General features: G+C 37.4%; 1 protein-coding gene across 6 annotated transcripts; it reads left to right on the top strand.

Annotated features, from left to right (window-relative positions):
* The first annotated feature begins 1,750 nt into the window (after nt 1–1,750).
* Fam161a (FAM161 centrosomal protein A) lies at nt 1,751–21,481 on the top strand. 6 transcript variants are annotated; one of them, XR_013342248.1, is made up of 7 exons: nt 1,751–2,012; nt 7,952–8,184; nt 10,093–11,223; nt 11,579–11,746; nt 13,598–13,697; nt 17,031–17,126; nt 20,006–20,090. XR_013342248.1 is itself a non-coding variant. In XM_026387236.2 (7 exons), exons 1-7 carry the CDS (start codon nt 1,827–1,829, stop codon nt 20,998–21,000), a joined length of 2,094 nt encoding a protein of 697 aa, XP_026243021.2. In that variant the 5' UTR covers nt 1,751–1,826; the 3' UTR covers nt 21,001–21,481. The 6 variants fall into 6 exon arrangements, 5 of the variants coding, with proteins under 5 accessions (XP_026243021.2, XP_026243020.2, XP_026243022.2 ...); XM_026387236.2 differs by lacking the exon at nt 17,031–17,126 and adding an exon at nt 20,856–21,481 and having other exon boundaries at nt 1,751–1,988; nt 20,006–20,160; XM_026387235.2 differs by lacking the exon at nt 17,031–17,126 and adding an exon at nt 20,856–21,481 and having other exon boundaries at nt 20,006–20,160.
* Nucleotides 21,482–21,824: the final 343 nt, after the last annotated feature.

Genomic DNA, 21,824 nt, shown 5'->3' with positions numbered 1-21,824 from the left:
GCTTCTGCTTAGAATCAAAAAAGGATCCGTTCCAGAGTGAGAAGCAATTGCTTTCAAAACAAAGAGCAATCTGAAGGAGCTGGTGAAGTAGAGGATTTTACAGAGGCTCACAATCTCAATAGACAAACAAGAAACCTTCTGAAAAGAGCCCTGAACTCAGAGATGGGTTGTAATGTAGACTCCCCCCATAACGAGGGAAATAGGGCAACTTTATGGTGGAGAACGACAGCTGTTTAGGTAACAGGTGGCTAAGACAGCCATGCCCGCTATTTTGGGGCTCGGTCTCCATCACAGGTGCTGCAGAATGAAGGAACCCAAATCCCGAATGGAAAGTTGGTGGGGGAGAGGTGCAGGTAGGGAAGTCTGTGGTTACTGTTGGGCTCTTGTGCTTTCCAATCCAGCCAGTCTCGGTCTCAAAACTGAAGAACCGGATTCACACTACCTGCACTGTGACTGGTCCGAGCGCCCGGCCCCACCCAACTCTGGGCTTTGATTAGTCAAGCCGAGAAACGCAGGCGGGACAACTAGTAACTTCCTTATAATTGGCCCATTCCTGCTAGTTCTCAAATCAATCAGCGGGGAATACACTACCCTCCCCATTCTCTGGCGCCTGGGGGAGCCATGTTAGGCAGTAGCCTGTAAACCCTGCTGCTTTCTTCACCAATAGCACCGCCTGCTTCCTCCTCTTCCGTCTCCTATCATACTATTTCAGCTAATAAATATGCTCTCTTTTCTTCATAAAACTAATTGTTTCATTTATATAATGTGAGAAGTCTGCGTTGAGGAGGTTAGACACTAAAGAGGGGAAAGAATGTTCGGTTCAGTCGGTCAACTTTCTAAACCAGCAAAAGTCTCAGTACCGTGCTGAACGCGGGGGCACAAGCATGTAATCCCGGCGACTCAGGAGGCTGAGGCAGGAGGATCACAAATTCTAGGACAGCCTCCGCAACTAAAGCAATTTAGAAGCAACTTAAAAGGGCTGGGGATGTGGATCAGTGGTTAGGCGCCCCTGAATTCAATCCCCAGTACAAAATAAAATAAAATAATTATATATAATAAAATAAATTATATATAAATAAAATAATTATATATATATATATATATATATATATATAGAGAGAGAGAGAGAGAGAGAGAGAGAGAACCGACTCCCACTGTCTAGTAAATTGGATAGTAAATTAAATGAATTAGCGATAATTACAAACTGCCAGTGAGACACTCATTTGAACAACTCTTTTAAGATTAAATTCGACTTTGGCTTGTTTGTACAGTTGCAGTAATAATTTCAGAATGCCTGGTTAAACTGCGTTTTTTTTAAGAATGATATTCGTATGAAAAAATTTTATCAGTTTTAAGGATGTTAATACAAACTCATGGAGAACAGGTAAACTGCGGTTTATATTATACTCTTAGTACCTCAGGAGAGAAGCTCAGCGGAGGATTTGGGGCTTCTGGGAGCATGCCAGGATTTTTGTGTGATTCTTTTTAAAATTTTTTCTCTTTTTTTTTTTAAGAGAGAGAAAGAGAGATATTTTTTTAATATTTTTTTTTCAGTTTTCGGTGGACACAACATCTTTATTTTATTTGTATGTGGTGCTGAGGATCCAACCCAGCACCCCGCACATGCCAGGCGAGCGCGTTACCGCTTGAGCCACATCCCCAGCCCTTTTACGCGATTCTTGATCCCTAGCGGCTCCTGTAGCGTTCCTAGTAACCGCGCCCCTAGTAACCGCCCACCCCAAGCCAGGAGCCGCTGGGTTGCTAGAGGCCAAGCCAGCTTACCCGCCCCGGGCCAGCGCTGGCGCTCAGGCCTCGGAGGCGGGGTGATGGCCTCCGTCTCCCACCGAGACGCGAGGGTAGCGGCCTCCAGTTTCCACATGCCGGTAAATCCCAACACCGGAGCGCGGGTCGCCCAGTACGAACGTGAAGACCCCCTAGAGGCCTTGGCGGCAGCGGCGGCGGCTCTGGAGGAAGACGAGGAGGAGAAGGTGTTGCGGGCCACGCGGGCGTCGGTAATTCGGGGCGGGACGTGGGCCGGGACTGGGCTCGGGCTTGAAGGCTGGTCCACGTCCCTGCCCAGCAAGGAGGTGCTGGAAACGTTGTGCCCAATGCAGACCTCTACCTGATGATCCTGGCCCACCATCATCTCCTTTCTCCCATGAAAATTGCTTAAATTCAAGGCATTGAAAAATTTTTAATTTTACTAAAGAGATTGTTGTAAAAATTTATTAGGGAGCATTTTTATAACTATTTCTAGAGAATACAAAGTCAGAACTTTACTCCCTACTTTCCAACATCTGTTAGGACTGGATATTTCCTTTCTTCTTTAACTTGAAGAAAACTATCCTCTAATGGATAATCCATAAAAACACGTGAATCACTTTGCTGTCAGGAGCGTGTCTTATCATCTTAAGACCTGGTTTTAGCAGATTTTAACATAGTACATAGGAGATGAGTGCTTAAAAAAAACATGCAGAGTTCAGTGTCTAGATGAAACACAGATATGGATATAGATAAGCATCCAGACAAGCAACTGAGATCCCAGTGCCTCCAGGGGGTCAGGGGGTCTGCAGGGTGGAGTGAGACAGCTTTTTCACAGATCAATTTTCAGTGTCAGATGTCTCCTGGACACCTGTCCAGCAGATGGAGGATAGAGTCCGCCATCTGTTATAGTCACTTAAAGATGGAAACCTTGATTTTAAATCAGCAATCTGCACATATAAACTTCCTTATACCCAGTTAAGGTTTCTTAATGCCATATGTCCAAAGCAGCTCAAATACAAAACATTATGGTCTAGGCTAGTAGGAATTACTAGGTGTTTTGACATTTTAATTCTTTTTTTTTTTTTTTTTTGGTACTGGAAATTGAACTCAGGGGTGCTTTACCACTGAGCTACATTACCCAGTCCCTTGTATTTTTTAATTTGAGACAGATTCTGGCTAAGTTGCTGGCTAACAACTTGAGACTCAAACTTGAGACTCTCCTGCCTCAGCTTTCCTAGTCCCTGGGATTGCAAGCCTGCACCATTGCATCCAGCTTGAAATACTAATATCTTTATACTAAAACTATTCATGAGAAAACCTGTGGCAACATCTTTTATGGCCAATATTTCACCAACAGACAGACACCTTAAGGTTATCCAGAATGAGGCAGATTGAGACCATGAGCATGAATCAGGATTAGAGTCCTACTAGAACCAGTTTCAATTATTCACAATTGACAGTAGATAATAAAAGAGGCAAAATGATGGGAGTAGCCACTTTCTAGGTGATATTATAACATTGTTCCTTAGCCCTCAGTGTTCCTATCTGTAAAAGAACTATAATAATTGTCTCTCAGCTGTTAATGAAGAGCAAATATATATACAACAGCTGCCAATGGGACTGTCATTTGAAAAACTCCTTTGAAGATTAAGTTCTACTTTGGTTTTCTGTGGTAGGAGTTAGTCATTTCTGCAAAGCAGAAGCAAGGAGACTGGTCAGGAGTCTATTGGGTGCCAGGGACAGTGGCTTGGACTTAGAATCCAGTGGTGATGGCAAGAAGTGGACAGATTTCTCTAGAAAAGACATACTGCTGGATTGCATGTGAAGTCAAGGAACAGAAATCAAGAATAGAATGTTCATCCCCAAGTTTCCAGTTTGAACAGCTGCATCAAATGTAATGCTATTAGCTGAATTGGGGACAACTGGGGAAGGAATATGTTTGAGGGCTGGGTAGAATCAAGGTTTCAGTTTTTGATATGATAAATTTGGGATGCCTCTGGAACTACCAAATGGAAATGTATAGGAAGAAGATGGGTTTATGAAACTGAAGTCCTATGGGCTCTGGGCTGGAGATTTATATCTGGGAGTTTTCAGCATTTCCAAAACAATGAAAATGGATCACAGATCACTTAGGGAGAGAGTGTAGAGAAGGGTCCTAGTATAGAGCTCTTAGAAACCTCAACATTTAACAGCCAGAAAAAATAGGCAAGAGATTAAGGAGCCACCACAGTGGTAGGAGGAATGACAAGAAGCTGCAAGGTTCATAGTCATTGTTTTTAATGATGAGGGAGGTGTCACTTGCTGCATTTCATCCTTGAAATATGAAGGAATGAGAAAAAGGTCCCAAAAGGAAGCTTTGTAGATGGGGACAATGAGGGAGCTTCCCTTTGGTGGTTTCTGTATTCCTAAAATAAAATGGTTAGGAGGGCAGTTGAGGGATAGGGGGAAAGGAAAGGTAAGCAGAACTTAATTGCTAGGAAGTGGGAGCCATCTTCTAGAAGAGATTTGGGATGCTGGGCAGGTGAAGTGTTCATGAGACGTAGTTTGGAATATTCTTTTTTTTTTTTTTTTTTTTTAAGTACTAGGGATTGACCCCTGGAGCACTTTACCACTGAGCTACCTCTTCAGCCGTTTTTTGTTTTGAGACAAGATCTTGTAAGTTGCCCAGGCTGGCCTGGAACTTGAGATCCTCCTGCCTCAGCTTCCTGATTTGCTGGAATTATAGGGATTTGCCACCATGCCTGGCTTGTCTTTTTTTGTTGTTGTTAAGTTACATTTCATTATGACAATAATACATGAATACTTTCTCCTTTTAAAATATCACCTGTTAGTTGGGTGCAGTGGTACACACTCGTTCATAGTCCTAACACTGTGGAAACTAAGGCTGGAGGATTGCTTGAACCCAGGAGTTCAAGGCCAGCCTGGGCAACATTGTGAGACCCTATCTCTTTAAAAAAAAAAAAATACCAAATCAAATATTACATATGAGGCTTAGTCCCTTATAACACTTCTCCCCTGCAAAAAGAAAATCTGGATACCCACCAACTCTCTTGAGTAGTAGGGAGAGAGTGTAGAGAAGACCACTGTTTTGAAATTTTATGTATTCTATTCTTCTGGACTTTTTTCTGTCTTGTATATAATATTTTAACAGATGGTAGCATATTACAAATATAGACATAAAATACAGATAGATATAAAGTTCTACAACTTGCTTTTTTAATTTTTCATTTATTGGGGATTTACCCATGTTAATACATGTAGGTCTGCCTCATTTCTTACAAATCCTTTCCAATGAAAAACATTTCTGAATAAAAATTTCAGAATTGCCAGTGAAACTTTATAGACTGCAATACAAATAGTTCCTTATGCATGCTGACACTAAGGAAAGAACAGGTGCTGGAAAAGGTCATTATCTAAGTAGGTCAAGCCAATCTCAGGAAGATTATCCTCTAATCCAAGGGCGGCATTTGCAACATTCCACAAAAAGAGGAACAATTAAAGGGAAAGGAAGAAAAATGTCTGTGACCTGTGTTATTTAACATACCAAATGTTTCTGGGTGGAGACAATTAAAGATGAAATTAGAATTGGAAATAATTTCTTAGCCATTCATCTGTTTTAGGTAAAACACTGAGATCACTGTCTGAAAAGTTCTAACTAGTATTAACAGTATTAAACTGAAAATGGAACACACACTGTGCCAAAGTCACATGTAGTCTAAGTAGAATTATCAGACCTGCCACAGTCTCTTCAAAAGCTTCTCTTTTTCAAATAATTCTTCCAGGTCAAAGTAAATTTGACCCATCTTGTGTAAACAATTGAAATAAGATCTTCTTTTAAGAGATATTCTCAAAGGATGAATGGTACCACATGGATGCTTTTGCCTAAAAATAGTTTCTTTGGAATAATTTCCCTGTTTTAATTATAGTTTTTGGAACTTAGGTCTTTTCCTTAATACTCCTAGAATGAAGACAGCTCTCCATAGCTGCCAGAATGTTTGCATGATTCACTCATTTGAAGGGACGGATTTTTTTTCTTTGTTGGAAACTTCTTTTTTGTTTGTTACTGTGCATTCACTTGTTCAACAAATATTTATGGACACTTGTTAACCAGATACTTTTCTAGACACTGGGAGCACCAGAGTAAACAAAGCAGACAGATTCTTGCCTTTGAAATGCTTGTTTTCTGGTAGGGACAGGCTATGTAGAATATCAGTCGTTGAATACTTTTGGGAAAAATAAAGCAGAGGAGGGCTGACAGTGAGTGGGGGAAGAATTGTCATTTCAAATAGGGCAGTCAGTCAAGACTTGTTGAGAAGATGGCATTTGAATGGAGACCTCAAGGGATGAGCAAGTGGGCTCTGCAGATTTCTGGATGGAATCGTGAGGAGAGGGAATAAGTGCAGAGGCCCTGAGGTAATTCTGGTGATTCTTCCAGCTGCAAACTAAATTCAGCTGGAATAACAAGGCACACATACAACAGCAAAAGATATTAGAGAATTCTCTTAATTGATTTGTATGACATTATATTAAGTAGTTTTTTGATTCGTGGACCTGTTGGTAACAAATTTCTGCATATCAGTTCTACTGAAGAAAACTTGTTTTCTTTTATTTGTTTTTTCTAAGTTACCTCCAAGTGGTACAACACTGGCCTCTTGTTTTTAGTTCACAAAAAAAATAAAAACAAAAACAAAAATCTCCACATCCATTAATTTTTTTCAATTTTCCTGTCAGGAAAGCCTAAACAGATTTATTTTCCAGAGTCTTATCAGATTGAATCTGTAACTTTCTATGGCAAATATATTTTATTCATTTGAGTGTTCCAGGCAGTAGGTTAAATTTAAAAGCACGGTTGACAAGCCTTTATTCATAGTATCACGAATAATTTCAACTCTTTCTTGATTGGGAACATATTAAAAATTTTTTATTTGTGGAAAAATGAGATTTTAGCTCTTTAGTTGCTTCAATTAAAAAAACTAAAAAATATTTGAAAGGAGTGAGGCTTGACTTGTATGTAGAATATATACAAACACATATTTCTCCTTCTGTTCTCAGTCCCAAAGATTCTGTCACCGATAGGAGTTCCTGCTGTTCCTGTCCACAGGAACAGTGTTCTAAGAATGCCCTCCATCCACTACTAAGTCCTCTTTCCTCTCTTGTGAGGTCTTGTCCCAGCTGGCTCCTTGATAAACCACTGAGAACTTTGTCCCTGACCCCACTGACTCCCATTGCCTCCTCCATTCCCCTGCCTTCTCCCTACTGACGCACCATAGAGCTAACACTGCAGGAGCACAGCTCAAGGGGCAGCATTAGTTCTGGTGGTTTGGCTGTGTTCCTTTTCATCTCAGTTAAAACAACTCAGGAGGCTCCTTATAGAAACGCTTTGTAAAGGATGGTTTGGTCCTGTCCTAATACTGTGAATGCAGTGAGTCAAAAACCTTTAGTTGGTTGATCAGAGAACCATCCATTATAAAATGGTTAAATAACTTATTTTCTTGTAGTTTGGTCTCAGTTTCTCTCATGTTTGGTCTTGTTTTCTCTGTTTGTTTGTTTTTGGTGTTGGGGATTTAATCAAGGAGCACTTTTACCCCTGAGCCACATTCTACCTCTTTTTATTTTTTAAGTCTGAGACAGGGTCTCAGATTCTCAGGGCCTTTCTAAATTGCCAGAGGCTGTTTGTGGCTCAGTGGTAGAGCCCTTGCCTAGCATGTGTGAGGCCCTGGGTTCGATTCTCAGCACCACATACAAATAAATAAAATAAAGGTCCATCAATAACTTAAAAATATATATATGTGGGGCTGGAGATGTGGCTCAAGCGGTAGTGAGCTCGCCTGGCATGCGTGCGGCCCGGGTTCGATCCTCAGCACCACATACAAACAAAGATGTTGTGTCCGCCGAGAACTAAAAAATAATAAATATTAAAAAATTCTCTCTCTCACTCTCTCTCTCTCTCCTCTCTCACTCTCTCTTTAAAAAAAAAAATATATATATATGTGTGTGTGTGTGCGCGCGCGCGCGCGAGAGAGAGAGAGAGAGAGATTAGGGGAAATATGGGGAAAAAATCATTAAGGGAAAATGTAAATATCCAAAAGTAACTTATAATCTAATTGGAAGCAACATTTGTATCAGTATCAGCTTAATTTGCTTTTAATTCCAAACGTCATATAACAGGTTTTTCCCTCCCTACCAGGCTGATTTTAACACCAACTTTTCTGGGTTGGATGAACATATGAACTATGAGGACATAGTGCACTTTTCTGATGTTTACTACTCTAATGAAGAGTATTTCAGGAAACTAGAAGAGCTGAAGGCAGCCCACATAGAAACTATGGCAAAATTAGAGAAAATGTATCAAGATAAATTAAATTTAAAGGAAGTTCAGCCACCGATCATCAAGGAAGATGTTCCTAGTATTTCTTCCAGGTAAATATGTGCCTAATGTCATTTGTGGAAATTTATGCTTAAAAGTGGGGAATAAATTATTTCTTAATTCAGAATATTTACTCTTAAATATTCTTTTGTAGTCTTGGGCCTGGTGTGTGGCTCAGTGGTAGAACGCTTGCCTAGTACATGTGAGGCACTCAGTTTGATTCTCAGCACCACATAAAAACAAATAAAGTATTGTGTCTATCTACAGCTTAAAAAAAGAATTATGTGTTCTTTTTGTACTCTCAATGATGGTAGAGAAGGAATTTTATTATTTATTTATTTATTTTTAATTTTAATTTTTTTTGTGGTGCTGGTGATCAAACTCAGGGCCTTGCTTCTACTAGTCAAAGTGCTCTACCACTGAGCCACATCCCTATCCCTGGGGTGGGGTTTTATTCAAAATCTCTAATGACTTATCAGTTTCTAGGTGATCTCTTGCTTTTGAGAGACAATTGGTGGTCATTTGTTTTTTTTCTCTTGGACTTATCACCCACAGACCTGTAGACATGTTTCAAAATATTTAGGCTGTCCCATTTTAAATTATGAACATTAAGATTTAATTTTTAAAAACTTTGTAACATATAGATTAACATAAGATCTTAAAAGATTCAATACAAAGGGCTGGGGTTGTGGCTCAGCAGTAGAGTGCTCACCTAGCACATGTGAGGCCCTGGGTTCCATCCTGAACACCACGTATAAATAAATGAAATAAAGGTTTTATGTCCACCTACAACTAAAAAAAATACTTAAAAAAAAAAGGATAGAATACAAAGAGTTCAAGAGTAGGAGATGTGAATCTTCAATGTTTTCAAAATCGTCTTTTTTTTTTTTTTTTTAATATCAGGGATTGAATCCAGGGACGCTTAACCACTGAGCACATCCCCAACCCTTTTTATTTTTTATTTTGAGACAGAATCTTGCTAAATTACTAAGGCCTTGCTATGTTGCTGAGGCTAGCTTTGAACCTGCAATCCTCCTGTCTCAGTGACTGAGTTGCTGGGATTATAGGCAAGCACCACCATACCCAGCTCATCTGTAATTTCAAGACCCATTTCTCCTGTGAATTCTCTTGCTTTGAAACTTAAGACCAGTCTCTGAACTCACCTAGTTGATCAATGCTGATTGCACATTTCCTGTGTGCCAGACCATGCCTGGGCACTGAGAAGTCAAAACCAGGATGACCTCAAGGAGATCAAAGACTAACCAAGAACCAAAAATGCATTACAATATGATATAGCAGAGTGTTACATAAATGAGGGAAGAAGCAGTTGATCATACCAGGGTATTGGAGAGATGCAGCAAGAATTTTCCACAAAAGAAAGCATTATACCTGAGTTCAATCTTAAAGGACAAGTAAGAGATTCAGCAGATGCAGGAAGTAGGGAATGGCCTTCTAGGCAGTAGAAAGCATGTATGCAAAGGTATGGTGGCATAAGAAATCATGATGTACATGAGGAACTTCATGCAATTGGATGTGGTTTAAGAATGGTGACTGGAGGTAGGGAGTGGTAACAGGTCAGACTGGAAAGGTAAACAGGGACCAGTCCTGAAGGGCTTTATGATCTAGACTTTGTAGCAATGAGAAATCATTGAAAAGTTTCAAACGGGGGAGTGATGTGATCAGAAGTATGTTTTAATATGATGACTTTGAAAAACATATGGAGAATTTAATAGAAGTAAAAAAGGTGACTTTTTTACTTTCTTGTAAAATGAGAGCGTGAACTAGATAATTTATAGGCATGTCTCAGTTGTGTTCTAAATAGAAATGATAATTTTCACAAGCCCTTTCCAGCCTTTCTCTTATAGCTAATTATACCCTGATCTTAGAAAATATATACCTCTATTTTAATATTTGTTCATATACCAAATTGAAATTATACCCTAATTATTATTCTCACTTAGCTTTATATCAGAAAAGAACTCCTATCAACATGTTCCATTAATGACAGCACTTTCAGAGCCTGATTTAGGCCGGACCTCCTCCTTGCATACTTCTTCCTCTGAAGAGGATGTGCCCAATCTAGAAAAATACACAATGATGAACTATGCTAAGGATCTCATCAACAATATGTGGACAGACTTTCGTGTTAAAGATTATATTCAGTATGAAGATACTGACTTTCAGGCAAATGAAAAAACAAAGAAGAAACCAAAAGAATGGGTGCCCAGGATTACAATACCTGCTCCTTTTCAGATGATGATTAGAGAAGAGAAGAAAAAAGAAGAGGCCATGAAATCTAAACCAAATATTGAAACAGTACATCAGCTGCTCAAAAAACAAGAAGAAGATTTAGAGTGTAAGAAGAAATTCCGAGCCACTCCAGTTCCTGTGTGTGTCCTTCTCCCCCTTTATCATGATATGGTCAAACAAAAAGAAGAACGAAGGAGGTCTAGGAAGGAGAAAAACAAAGAAGCTCTTCTGAACTCACAAAAGCCATTTAAGTTTATTGCAAGAGAAGAACAGAAGCAAGCAGCCCAGGAAAAGCAGCTGAAAGACTTTTTTAGATCTAAAAAGAAATCAAATTCATTTAAAGCTAGACCCATACCTCGTTCTACTTATGATTCAAATACCAGTGACAAGTTAAAAGAAGAAGAGCATTATAGAAACATGAAGATACAGCCAAGATCCCAAGAACTTTTACAGAATTCATCCCCTATGCCAACTTTCAGGCATTCTAAGGGTCCTGGACAGGCTGGAAAGTCAAGGTATAAACACAAAGCCAGGTACCCGACTCACGATGTTGAAGACCTTCCTGAGAAATATAAAACAGGCTTCCCGGGACACAAGGATTCAAAACTCTTAACTGGCAGTAAACCATCTGATCTTCATACATCCTCAAGTGCATCTGCTAAAAGAGAACCCCTTTTGACAGACATTAGAGCAGATGAAGAAAATTTGAAAGAAACACATTGGCCTTATCAGTCTCCAAGACACAAGTCACCAGTAAGAAGTACAAATGCAAAGATCATGCCTTGTAACTGCAACCCTCCAGCACCCACAGTATCTTCCAGAGGAAGGGAACAAGCCATAAGGTAAATAACTAGGACTCGGTATTGACTGACTCATGTTTGCTAAAGTAGTGTATGCAGCTCTGTTGATTTTATGTTGGTGAATTTGCAAATATTAAGAAATTATTGTAAGATATTTTACTACATAATTTAGGGTGTTTTACTAAGGATGTTGCTCTAAGAATGTATTTTTAATTTTATGAATCTTTGGGTATAAAAATGGTTATAGTCAGCCTTGATTGGATTTCTAGTTTCACAAATCAGAGCCTTCTCAAAAGGTTGTCTTTTTTTCAGCCTTTGAAATATCCCTTGTTAAATTTTTGCTAAACAGCTTTCTCCTTGGCTTAAAGTGAATTAAGCCTTAGTTTGTTGCCCTCAGGAGATCACTTGAGGAAAAGAAAATGTTGGAAGAAGAGAGAAATCGGATCCTAACTAAGCAGAAGCAAAGAATCAAAGAATTGCAGAAACTCCTGACAACCCGGGCTAAGGCTTATGACTCACATCAAAGTTTAGCTCAAGTTTTTAAGTCCAAAGTAAAATATCTCAGGTATTATGAAAGAATCCTGAACTCCAGAACATTGGTTTCCAAACTTTCTTTTTTCTTAATCAGTGGCTATCAATATATATACAGATTGAGAGTGGTAATAGTATATTAAGTTATGAATTTAAATTATAACTAGTTACTTATACTCAAAAAGCATACATGAGTGTGCACTTAGACACATAGAAACACATACCTTGTGGTGAGAACCAATATACACAACTCCATGGTAAGAACCATAAAGCTATGTTGATGAACAAAAACATTTTCTGTTGTGGCCTTAGTTAATAGCTATGATCTTATAAGATCATAAGATCATAGCTATTAACTATCCTTTTTTTTTTGAGTGTGTATGTGTGTGTATGTATATGTGTATATATATTGTATGCATATATAATATATGCATATATTATTATATGCATATATTATATATATACACACATATTTATTATTTATTTTGTGTGTGTGTGCGTGTATGCACAAATACTAGGGATCAAACCTAGGGTCTTGTGCATGCTAACCACCAGTTCTACCATTAAGCTATATCCCCACCCTTCTGTATATTATTTTTGATTGCATAGTACAATATTGAGAAATTTTTAATGCTCATAGATAAAACTCTTTTCTTAATATCTTGCCATATATTAGATTGAACCCAAGGCCCTGCTCATGCTAAGCATGTGCTTCTACCACTGAGCTACATCCCCAGCTCAGAATACTTTCTTAGTAAACAGATGTCAAATAGTTTTGTTCTCAGTTATGCACAAAATCTGATAGCACAAATTAAAAACATTGTAGAAAATTGACATCTTTTATGCTATGCATTTTTAACATGTGTGTCGAATTAGTGGTATATATTCATTTTGATAGTTTCAATATAAAAAATAGAACCCCTTCACAGAACAATAGAATTCTGCAGTACAGAGTTTGAAAGCCAGTGTTCTGGATGTTGTACATAAAAATGTTCATGTTTAAGTAGGAAAATATCCCTCCCAAATCTGGGTAAGTAATAATGATTTATTAATTTTTATAGGAGCCAAAAATGCATATATTTGTTTTTGGTGATGAATATTCCTTTATAACATAACATTAATCCTCTGATACAGGAAGTTTAATTTGTTGAACTTAAACAAAAAAAAAATAAATCAACTTAGAAATATACTATTTACCTATAGAGAGTAAACTAGCTTTTTCATATACCAACTTGTATATATTAAGCATAATTATCATTTTAAAGGTAATTATTTCCTTTAATCTATGGAATCTCATTATCTTGGTTGCTTTAATATATCTTACATAGAGAAAAACTATATAGTTTAATTCATTATATAGGATCTTGTCCAAAGAGTAAGTATACTTTAAATGTATGTGTTTTGGTTCTTATTCTTCCATATGTTATATTCCCATGTACCCCATTTCTCCCCTGACTTGCTCCCATTTAATTAATTTTGCCACTAAACTTTAGGAGATCTCATTTAGGAGATACAGTAAGCATGAAGTCTTATTTTCAGAAGAACTATTTTGAGAGAAGACACCTATTTTGATATTTTTTTGGTTTTGTACACTTATAAATAAGAGGACATTCATTCATCTGTTCAGGCCAATTTGAAGCCCCTTAGTAGTATGTTATGTTTTGAAGATTTTGGAAATCAAAGCACCAAGACTGTTCCCAGGGTGATAAAATATGTACTCTCAAAACCTAGGATTTTTATTCTGCATTCCATGAGAATTTATCAGTTTAGAAAAAGAATTGACGTAAACTGCTAATAGCTTCTTTTGTCCTCTGAGCTAAATGTTATATGTGCAAATTTTTTTAAATGACCTTTTTAAAATTTCATTCCTTTTATTTGATTTTAGAAAGAGTGAAAAGGAAAGAATGAGAGAATACCGACAAGAAATAGAAGAAAGAGAAGAAAAATTAAAAAAGAGGCCACTACTATTTGAAAGAGTTGCTCAGGTTGTGTTTATTGGAATGTAAGAGCTATTGTCAGCCTCTTTGTTTTGTTTTAATATCTTTAGCTCCCAAGTTTACAGTCAGTTTTTCATATAAGTTATGATTCTTGAGACACATTATTGTTTTTATGACGGCTTCATCAAATCATCCACAGAAATAATGTTGCTTAAATTCTAAGTTTTGAATTTTGTTGATGAGGCACATAAGCTTGACAAAGAACCTGTTGCTAATCCAGTTCTCAAACTGTTAGTTTCACAACCTGTTTTTAATGGCCAGTCTTTTTTAAGTACCAACGTGGTCAGATATTAAGTTGAAGCTTCGTGATATAACTGGACATCTTTGTGAAGAATTAAAAAATCAAACAAAATGGCTAACTGAATCAGATTTATTTCTGCCAATTTTTTAAAAATAAATGTATAATTTAGTCTTATCTATAATTACTAAAAGGGCTTCCTTTTTGTAGGAAAAACAAACTGATCTAATGGACAGTGGATCCTGATTTTTCTAAATTTTCAGTTTTATAATTTGTTCTTTCAGAGAGGTTTATCAGTTTCAGGTCATCTTCTCCTATGTCATTCTAACTGAAGCATTTGTATGGGTCTGCTTAACAATAGACAAAATCACTGGAGGTTACTGGTGTTGATCTGTGAATTCCAAGCTGTTACATTGAACAGTAGATAATTAGCACACTGACAGATGAGCATAGTTACAAGACTATACTTGGTTCTTGTCAGTGACTCACTCAGGACAATGGACATGTGTTGTGGGTGAATCTCCACAGTACAGTCTCTCAAAGTTATGTAATCTTGGATATAATTTTATATAATGCTTTTTGTTTTAAGGAGTATATTTTTTTTGTCTCAGTTAAAAAATCAGTTTTAAGAGCTGGGGATGTGGCTCAAGCGGTAGCGCACTTGCCTGGCTTGCGTGCGGCCCGGGTTCGATCCTCAGCACCACATACAAAACAAAGATGTTGTGTCTGCCGATAACTAAAAAATAAATATTAAAATTCTCTCTCTCTCTCTCTCTCTCTCTCTCCCCCTCTCTCTCTCTCCCCCCCCCTCTCTCACTCTCTTTAAAAAAAAAAATCAGTTTTAAGCTGTTCTATATTATGTAGTATAAAGCAGTTAATTGACTTTTTGATTCAAAAGGTTTTATCTCCAGCTCTAAACTGCAAATTTTTATTTTCACTGCTTTGACAGAAATCTCTACTTAGATTTTCTGTGTACATCTTACCTTTATCTTCCTCTGCAATGAGATCTTCCTGTTGATTTTTCTCCTTTGGTTGAGGGTATAATTCAGGTGACTGACGGCTACTTCTCCTTTTGGTTGAGGGTCACTAAGGGATCTGTCAATTTTTTTTCCTAAGTAATTTGCCCTGTTAGATGCCAGGTGAACTACCTGAATTATTATAACAATGACTTGATTGAGCTGGATACAGTAGTGCATGCCTGTAGTCCTGGCTACTCAGGAGGCTGAAGCAGGAGTATGGTTTGCGCCCAGGAATTTGAGCCTGGGCAAGATAGTGAGAACCCTATCTCTTGGAAATTTTTTTTTTTTTTTTGTCTTTCTGCTTTGCCTTTTTTTTTTTTTTTGGCCATTCATTATGTCTTCTCCTTGTCATTCCCATTTTCCTGCCAAAATGTTAACCCTGGGTAGGCTGTTAATAACCTTTGATAACAGTGGCAATCATCCATTTTCACTGATTCTATGCTATAAGGTAAGTCTTCCGATACTATAGATGAAGAAGCTTACATTCAAAGAAGGTAAGTAAACTCATTAAGTTTATAGTTAGTAAAACTGAGGTTGGAACCCAAGTTGACCTACTTCTAAACACTTAACTCTAAGCTGTCCTGCTTTGTCCCAGAAGATAAAATCACAACTCTTAGCATGATATACAGAATCCTCTGTGATCCTTTTTTATCTCCTTAGTCTATTTCCTGCTGTGTTCTTCCCATCCCTGTCTTCTTTTTCCATGTACCCCCTTTATTTTGGGGGCTATTTCAGACTATGCTACTACTTCCAAACTTGAAGTCTGTAGTCATACTGTATTCTAAACATCCTTAGAGTCTCTATTTTTACCTAACTCCTACTCCTTCAAGTCTTAACATGCAGTCACTTTTTGCATTATTGCCCCAGGTTGGGTTGAGTACCCTTTTCTTTGTGTTCTTTCACTAGCCTGTGCACCCATCTGTCATAGCACTTGTCACAGTTTGGAAAATATCTATTTGCATGATGGTCTCTCTTCCCTTCTAGCTAATTCATTTTAAGGGTATTGGCCAAATCTTTGTATTCCCAACTCTTGGCACCTAAAATACTTTGTGGCAGAGTGGAGATGTTTGTAAGCATGTGTTGAACCCAAACTGAACAATTATTATCAAATTGGCCAGACATTGTTACCTTACATTTTTTCTCACTGGGGTTACCCTGGGCTTAGGGCACTACTCTGATGTATTGGTGATGAGTCTCAGTATTAATAAACAGTTTTGTCATGTTGTGAATTCCCACTGTTTCTATGCACCAGAGAAAATGTGGCAAAATAAATGGTTATATAAAATTAAACAAAAAAAATTGTAAATGTTGAAAACACAGGTTAGTTGTACAGCTAATATTTCTTTTCCCACTTTTGGCCCTCACAGATTTTGTTCCTTCACTCAAAACCTTTTTCTCTCCCCATACTCTCCTTACTTCCCATAAGTGCTTGTTACAAAATAAGTATTTGGAAATTGTTAAATAAATGAAAGAATTACTACAAACTAAACTTATGATGATAGAAAACTATTTTTCTCTTTGAACTAGGACACTGATTATAGACATACTTTCACCATCACATATTATTATTTTGGTTCCTGGAAGAAATAAAGGCAATCCTTTTCGGCAGAGTTTTGGTTTTTTTTGTTTTGTTTTTGTAGTTGTTGTTTTGTTTTGTTTTGTTTTTTTAATATTTACTTTTTTTAGTTGCAGTTGAACATAATACCTTTATTTTTTTTTTTTTTATGTGGTGCTGAGGATCGAACCCAAGGCCTCGCATGTGCTAGGCGACTCTACCGCCGAGCCACAACCCAGCCCTTTTTAGTTGTTGTTGTTTTTTGGACCAGGGATTGAACTCAGGAACACTTGGCCACTGAGCCAACTGAGTTGCTTAGTACCTCACTTTTTCTGATGCTAGCTTTGAACTCTCGATCCTCCTGCCTCAGCCTCCTGAGCTGCTGGGATTACAGGCATGTGCCACCGTGCTTGGCTTTGTTTTGTTTTGTTTGTACCAAGGATTGAACCCAGAGGAGCTGAACCACAGTGCTACATCCTCAATGCATTTTATTTTTTATTTTGAGACAGGGTCTCAGTGAGTTGCTTAGGGCCTCACTAAATTGCTGAGGCTGACTTTGAATTCAAGATCCTCCTGTCTCAGCTTCCCAAGTTAAGGGATAACAGGCATGTACCTTAGCAGAGTTTTTGATAATAAAATAGTTATTTTATTATCTGTACTTTTTATTTGATTGTTTGACAGTTCTTTTGCATGGTGAGATGCTGGGGGGAAATACTTGTTCCAATTAAAAATAATTAAATATTGTTTATCTTGAAGTAAATTATTAAAAGATAATTAATTCTATACTGAATCAACATTATTTTCAATTAGTTAACACAAATTATTACTTTCTTACAGTCTATTTTGCTGTGACTATTGCTGCTAATTAACAGCTATTTAATAAATTCACTTGCAGCTTTATGCACTGCCCTTTTAAAAGAGAGAATTGTAGTCTTCCTGCTGTTGAGTTATCCCCTAGCAGAATGTGCCCATGATTCATTATAGACCAAACCATGTGTCCTGTTTCTTGGAAAGCATAGGATTTATTAGTTGAGTAGATATTAAGTTGAATTTTAAACCAAATTCCAATGAAATATTCCTAGCATTGACTTTGGTTAGTGTCATTACATTTAGTTTGCTTAAATCAGAATATACTGTTCTTAATGTGTCCAGAGTTAGGTTTGGGGTTTCTTTATTGTCTCCCTTTCGTTATTGTTCTCATTTCTCACTTTGCCCTGTCTTTTAGTTCACCAAGGTTTGTCTGTTGGTATTCACAGCCTCCAAATGCATTTTCACTTCTTTTTAAAAAACTGTTGTTATTCACAGATGCATTTTAACTTCATTTGAATTCTTCTTTTTTAGTTTCCCAGAGTATCAGAAAGTGCACTGGTGATACTTATATCCATTGTAATTAGTCTTTGCTATTTGTTTTCACTTGTAGAATACTAAACTCCATGAAGTCCCTGAGTTAGGCAACTATCTGACAACTGACTTGCTGGCATCAGGCTTTGAGCCACCTTTATTTTTTTTTAATTAATTAATCAATTTATTGGTACCAAGGATCAAACCCAGGGGGGTTTACTCCCATCAGCCCTTTTTATATTTTATTTAGAAACAGGGTCTTTCTGAGTTAGGACCTCACTTAGTTGCTGAGGCTGGCTTTAAACTGTGATCCTTCTGCCTCAGCCTCCTGAGCCACCAGGATTACAGGCGTGCACCACCACATCCAGCTTGGGCCAAAACCAGTATAGCCATTACCATGAAGAGAAAGCAGCATAATAGAGTGGAAAAGACTCAGAAAAAGGTCAAGAGATTTAGCTCTGCCACTCACTAGCCTTGTTAACTTAAGCCATTTAACCTCTGCTGGAGTGAGGTCTTGGTTTTCTTCATGTCTTTTTCTTTTCTTCTTCCCTGTTAATATTTTTAAGGTTTTTTTTTCCCCCTACTGGGGATTGAACCCAAGGGCTGCATCCCTATTTCCCTTATTTATTTATTTATTCATTCATTCATTCATTCATTCATTCATTTAGTGGTACTGGGGATCAAACCTAGGGCCTTGCACATGCTAAGCAAATGATCTACCTCTGAGCCACATTCCCAGCCCTTCATTTTTTTTTTAAGAGAGAGTGAGAGAGAAGGAGAGAGAGAGAGATAGAATTTTTTTTTTAATATTTATTTTTAGTTTTCAGCGGACACAACATCTTTGTTTGTATGTGGTGCTGAGGATCGAACCCAGGCTGCACGCATGCCAGGCGAGCCCGCTAGTGCTTGAGCCACATCCCCACCCCCCTTCAATTTTTTTTTTTTTTTGAGACAAAGTCTCATTAGTTTGCATAGGACCTTGCTAAGTTGAACCTACAGTCTTTCTGCTATCCTATCCTATCCTATCCAGTCACTTTGCTGTAGGTGGAGGTCCAGAGAGCAATTCTGGGCCCTATACTAGTTCAGATCCATTCATAAGAGCTAAAAGTAGATCAAAGCTAAGGCACTAATGTGAACACTGTCACTTTGCAGCTCCATAAAGCCTGTGACCTCAAGAACTGTGATGACTTTCAATTTGTAGCAACTAGGAGACATCACAATTCCAACAGATTTCCAAGTTTGGACATTCCAGAGATTTGAACCCAGTTTTAAATCCATGTTCTTTTTACTGCTATCCCTTGCTTCTTCCCACAGAGTAGAGATAACAGTACTGATGATTTTATTTTCTTTGATGTATTTAGGTATGGATTATAAAGAGTTAGCATATAAAATAGAAGAGCCCTCTAATAACTATCACATAAACTTATTCTTACTGATTTTTCCAGGTTTCTTTATATACAGTTATAAAAGTATGTGAAACAAATTCAGTGTAAAGAGTAATTACAGATCGACAGTCTTGTGACTATACCTCAGGTTAACCAATAGAGCATTGCAGCTCTCCAGAAACCATTGGTGTGCTCCGTCTAGACACAACCCTCTGGCTCTCCCTTAGAGGCAACCCCATTCTAACTTTCAACATGAACATTTCCTTGTTTTTTTGCACAGTTTTACCACCTATATTTCTGTCCCCAAACAACATAGTCTACTTTTGCTGTTTCTGAACTTTTAGGTAAATGAATCATAATAAATGTTCTCTTTTGGGTTTTCCTTCCTTTGCTCAGTATTATATTTTGAGATCTATTCATGCTATGGAAGATAGGTATAGTTCATTCATTTTCATTGCTTTGTGATTAGACATAACTTATCAATCTATCCAGGCATTAACAGATATTGGGCTGTTTACAATTTCAGGTTATTACAGACAGTATCATCCTGAACATTCTTGTACATATATGCCTCTTGGAGCATAGGTATAGGAGTTTCTTTGGATATATACCTAGAAGTATAATTGCCGGTCATATAAAACGCATATTTCGATCACCTGTTATTGATGAACTTAATTTTCACTGGAGCTTCTAACCCATACATTTTTAGTGGAAATTTAAAGTCTGTTCTCATCTAAAAAGGTTTGTCTTTCCTATAGAAAAATGCAAGAATGGCAGCAGAAAAGCATTATTCTAACACCCTAAAAGCACTAGGAATATCTGATGAGTTTGTTTCAAAGAAAGGCCAAAGTGGAAAAGTATTTGAAAAGTTCGACAATCAAGAGATGAAAAGTTCCACTGAAGATCAAGAAAGGTAACATATGTAAGATGTCTGAACAGTTTACCTTTGAAAAATTCTTAGTACAGGAAAGCATACACTTCTCTGTTTTAAAAATCTTTTACCTAAGGGAATGCATGTGAACTGTTGTAAAACATACTGATATTTTACAGTGTTTGATACAATCAAAATATTACATGGTGATGAAGTATTTTGTTATTAAAACAGAATAACTTAGATTTCTGACTGATATAAATAATGAAAATAATAGCATGCTTTCAAATGAATTTTTAAAAGAGTCACTCAGGTTTTGAAATAAATTAGTTCTCAAAGGAATATTTATAAAATTTTAAAGTTGACACTTTCGTAGAATTTTCTCTTTCTTTCTTTCTTTCTTTTTTTTTTTATGGTACTGGGGATTGAACCCAGGGGTGCTTAACCACTGAGCCACATCCTCAGCCCTTTTTGTTTGTTATTTTGAGACAGAGTCTCACTGTGTTGCTTAGGGTATCACCAAATTGCTGAGGCTGGCTTTGAACTTGTGCTCCTCCTGCCTCAGCCTCCCTAGCCTCTGGGATTACAGGCATACACCACCTCACCTGGTTTAGAATTCTCTTGATAATATATTGGAACTCATACACTTGAGGAAGACTGGCTACACTGCAAAGGGTTTGTATTCCTATAAACCAACTCATTTTTCCTTTGAAAGATTGATAAATTTCTTCCTCCAGCTTTAATGAAGAAGAAAAAATAGAAGAGAGACAGAATGAAAAAGAAAAGTATTTTATTGATACCAGCAGCCAGGATTCTTGCAAGGAAGAAAACGAAAATGATGAAGAAAGTGCAGAAGAAAACTCTGTCGAAGAACAAAACTGAATCAGCAAGGTCTCCCCTCTGTGCCCTTGTGATTGTTTGTGGCATCAGAATGTCAGCAGCTGCACTTGTGATGTTGAGAACATCTGTGGGACACCTTTGATAGTGCAGGGCTGTTGAACAAAGCCTGAAAAGGCTGAATCCATCTGAGTGGTGATAATTTGGTCAATTAGAGTAAGGCTTTGCCTATTTAGATTTTTTAAATTGCTACTTATGGTCTGTTTGCAACTACGATCTTGTATTTTTAAGAAGTATTTGGGGAAAAAAAAGGTTTGAGAATCACAGCTGTTACAAATTGATTAGTTATAAAAATATACATTATTATATTTGGTGGGAAAAATGGCTTAGTATTGAGAGCAAAGGAAAGTATTGGCTCTTGATGATTTAATTAAAAAATTTTCTAGAAAGCATGAATCAATAAAGATTTTGATTAATTATACTATTTGCCCATTCTTTTTATCTGCACTACATTTAGATCCTCAAACAAAATAGATCCTCAAACTTGTTTTGCTAGGTGTTTTAAATTTCTTTAACCATTTTTAAAATATAAATAAAATATAGATAAAATAGTTGCAAATTTACATTCATTTCTGCACTGATAATTTACTATTAAATTATCTATACCATCACCACTTTTTCTTTTTATCCCTAGTTTTTAGTCTTTTTTTTTTTTTCCTGGTGCTAGGGATTGAACCCAGGGGCATCTCGTGCATGCTAAGCACACCACTGAGCTACACTCCTAAATCCCGCCCTCTTCCCCTTTTTTTTGTACTGGGGATTGAACTCAGGGACACTCAACCACTGAGCCACATCCCCAGCCCTATTGT

Source organism: Urocitellus parryii, chromosome 12, assembly GCF_045843805.1.
Source record: "Urocitellus parryii isolate mUroPar1 chromosome 12, mUroPar1.hap1, whole genome shotgun sequence".
Taxonomy (NCBI): domain Eukaryota; kingdom Metazoa; phylum Chordata; class Mammalia; order Rodentia; family Sciuridae; genus Urocitellus; species Urocitellus parryii.
Note: the sequence above shows the minus strand (reverse complement) of the source record. Positions and strands in the feature narration are given on the sequence as shown.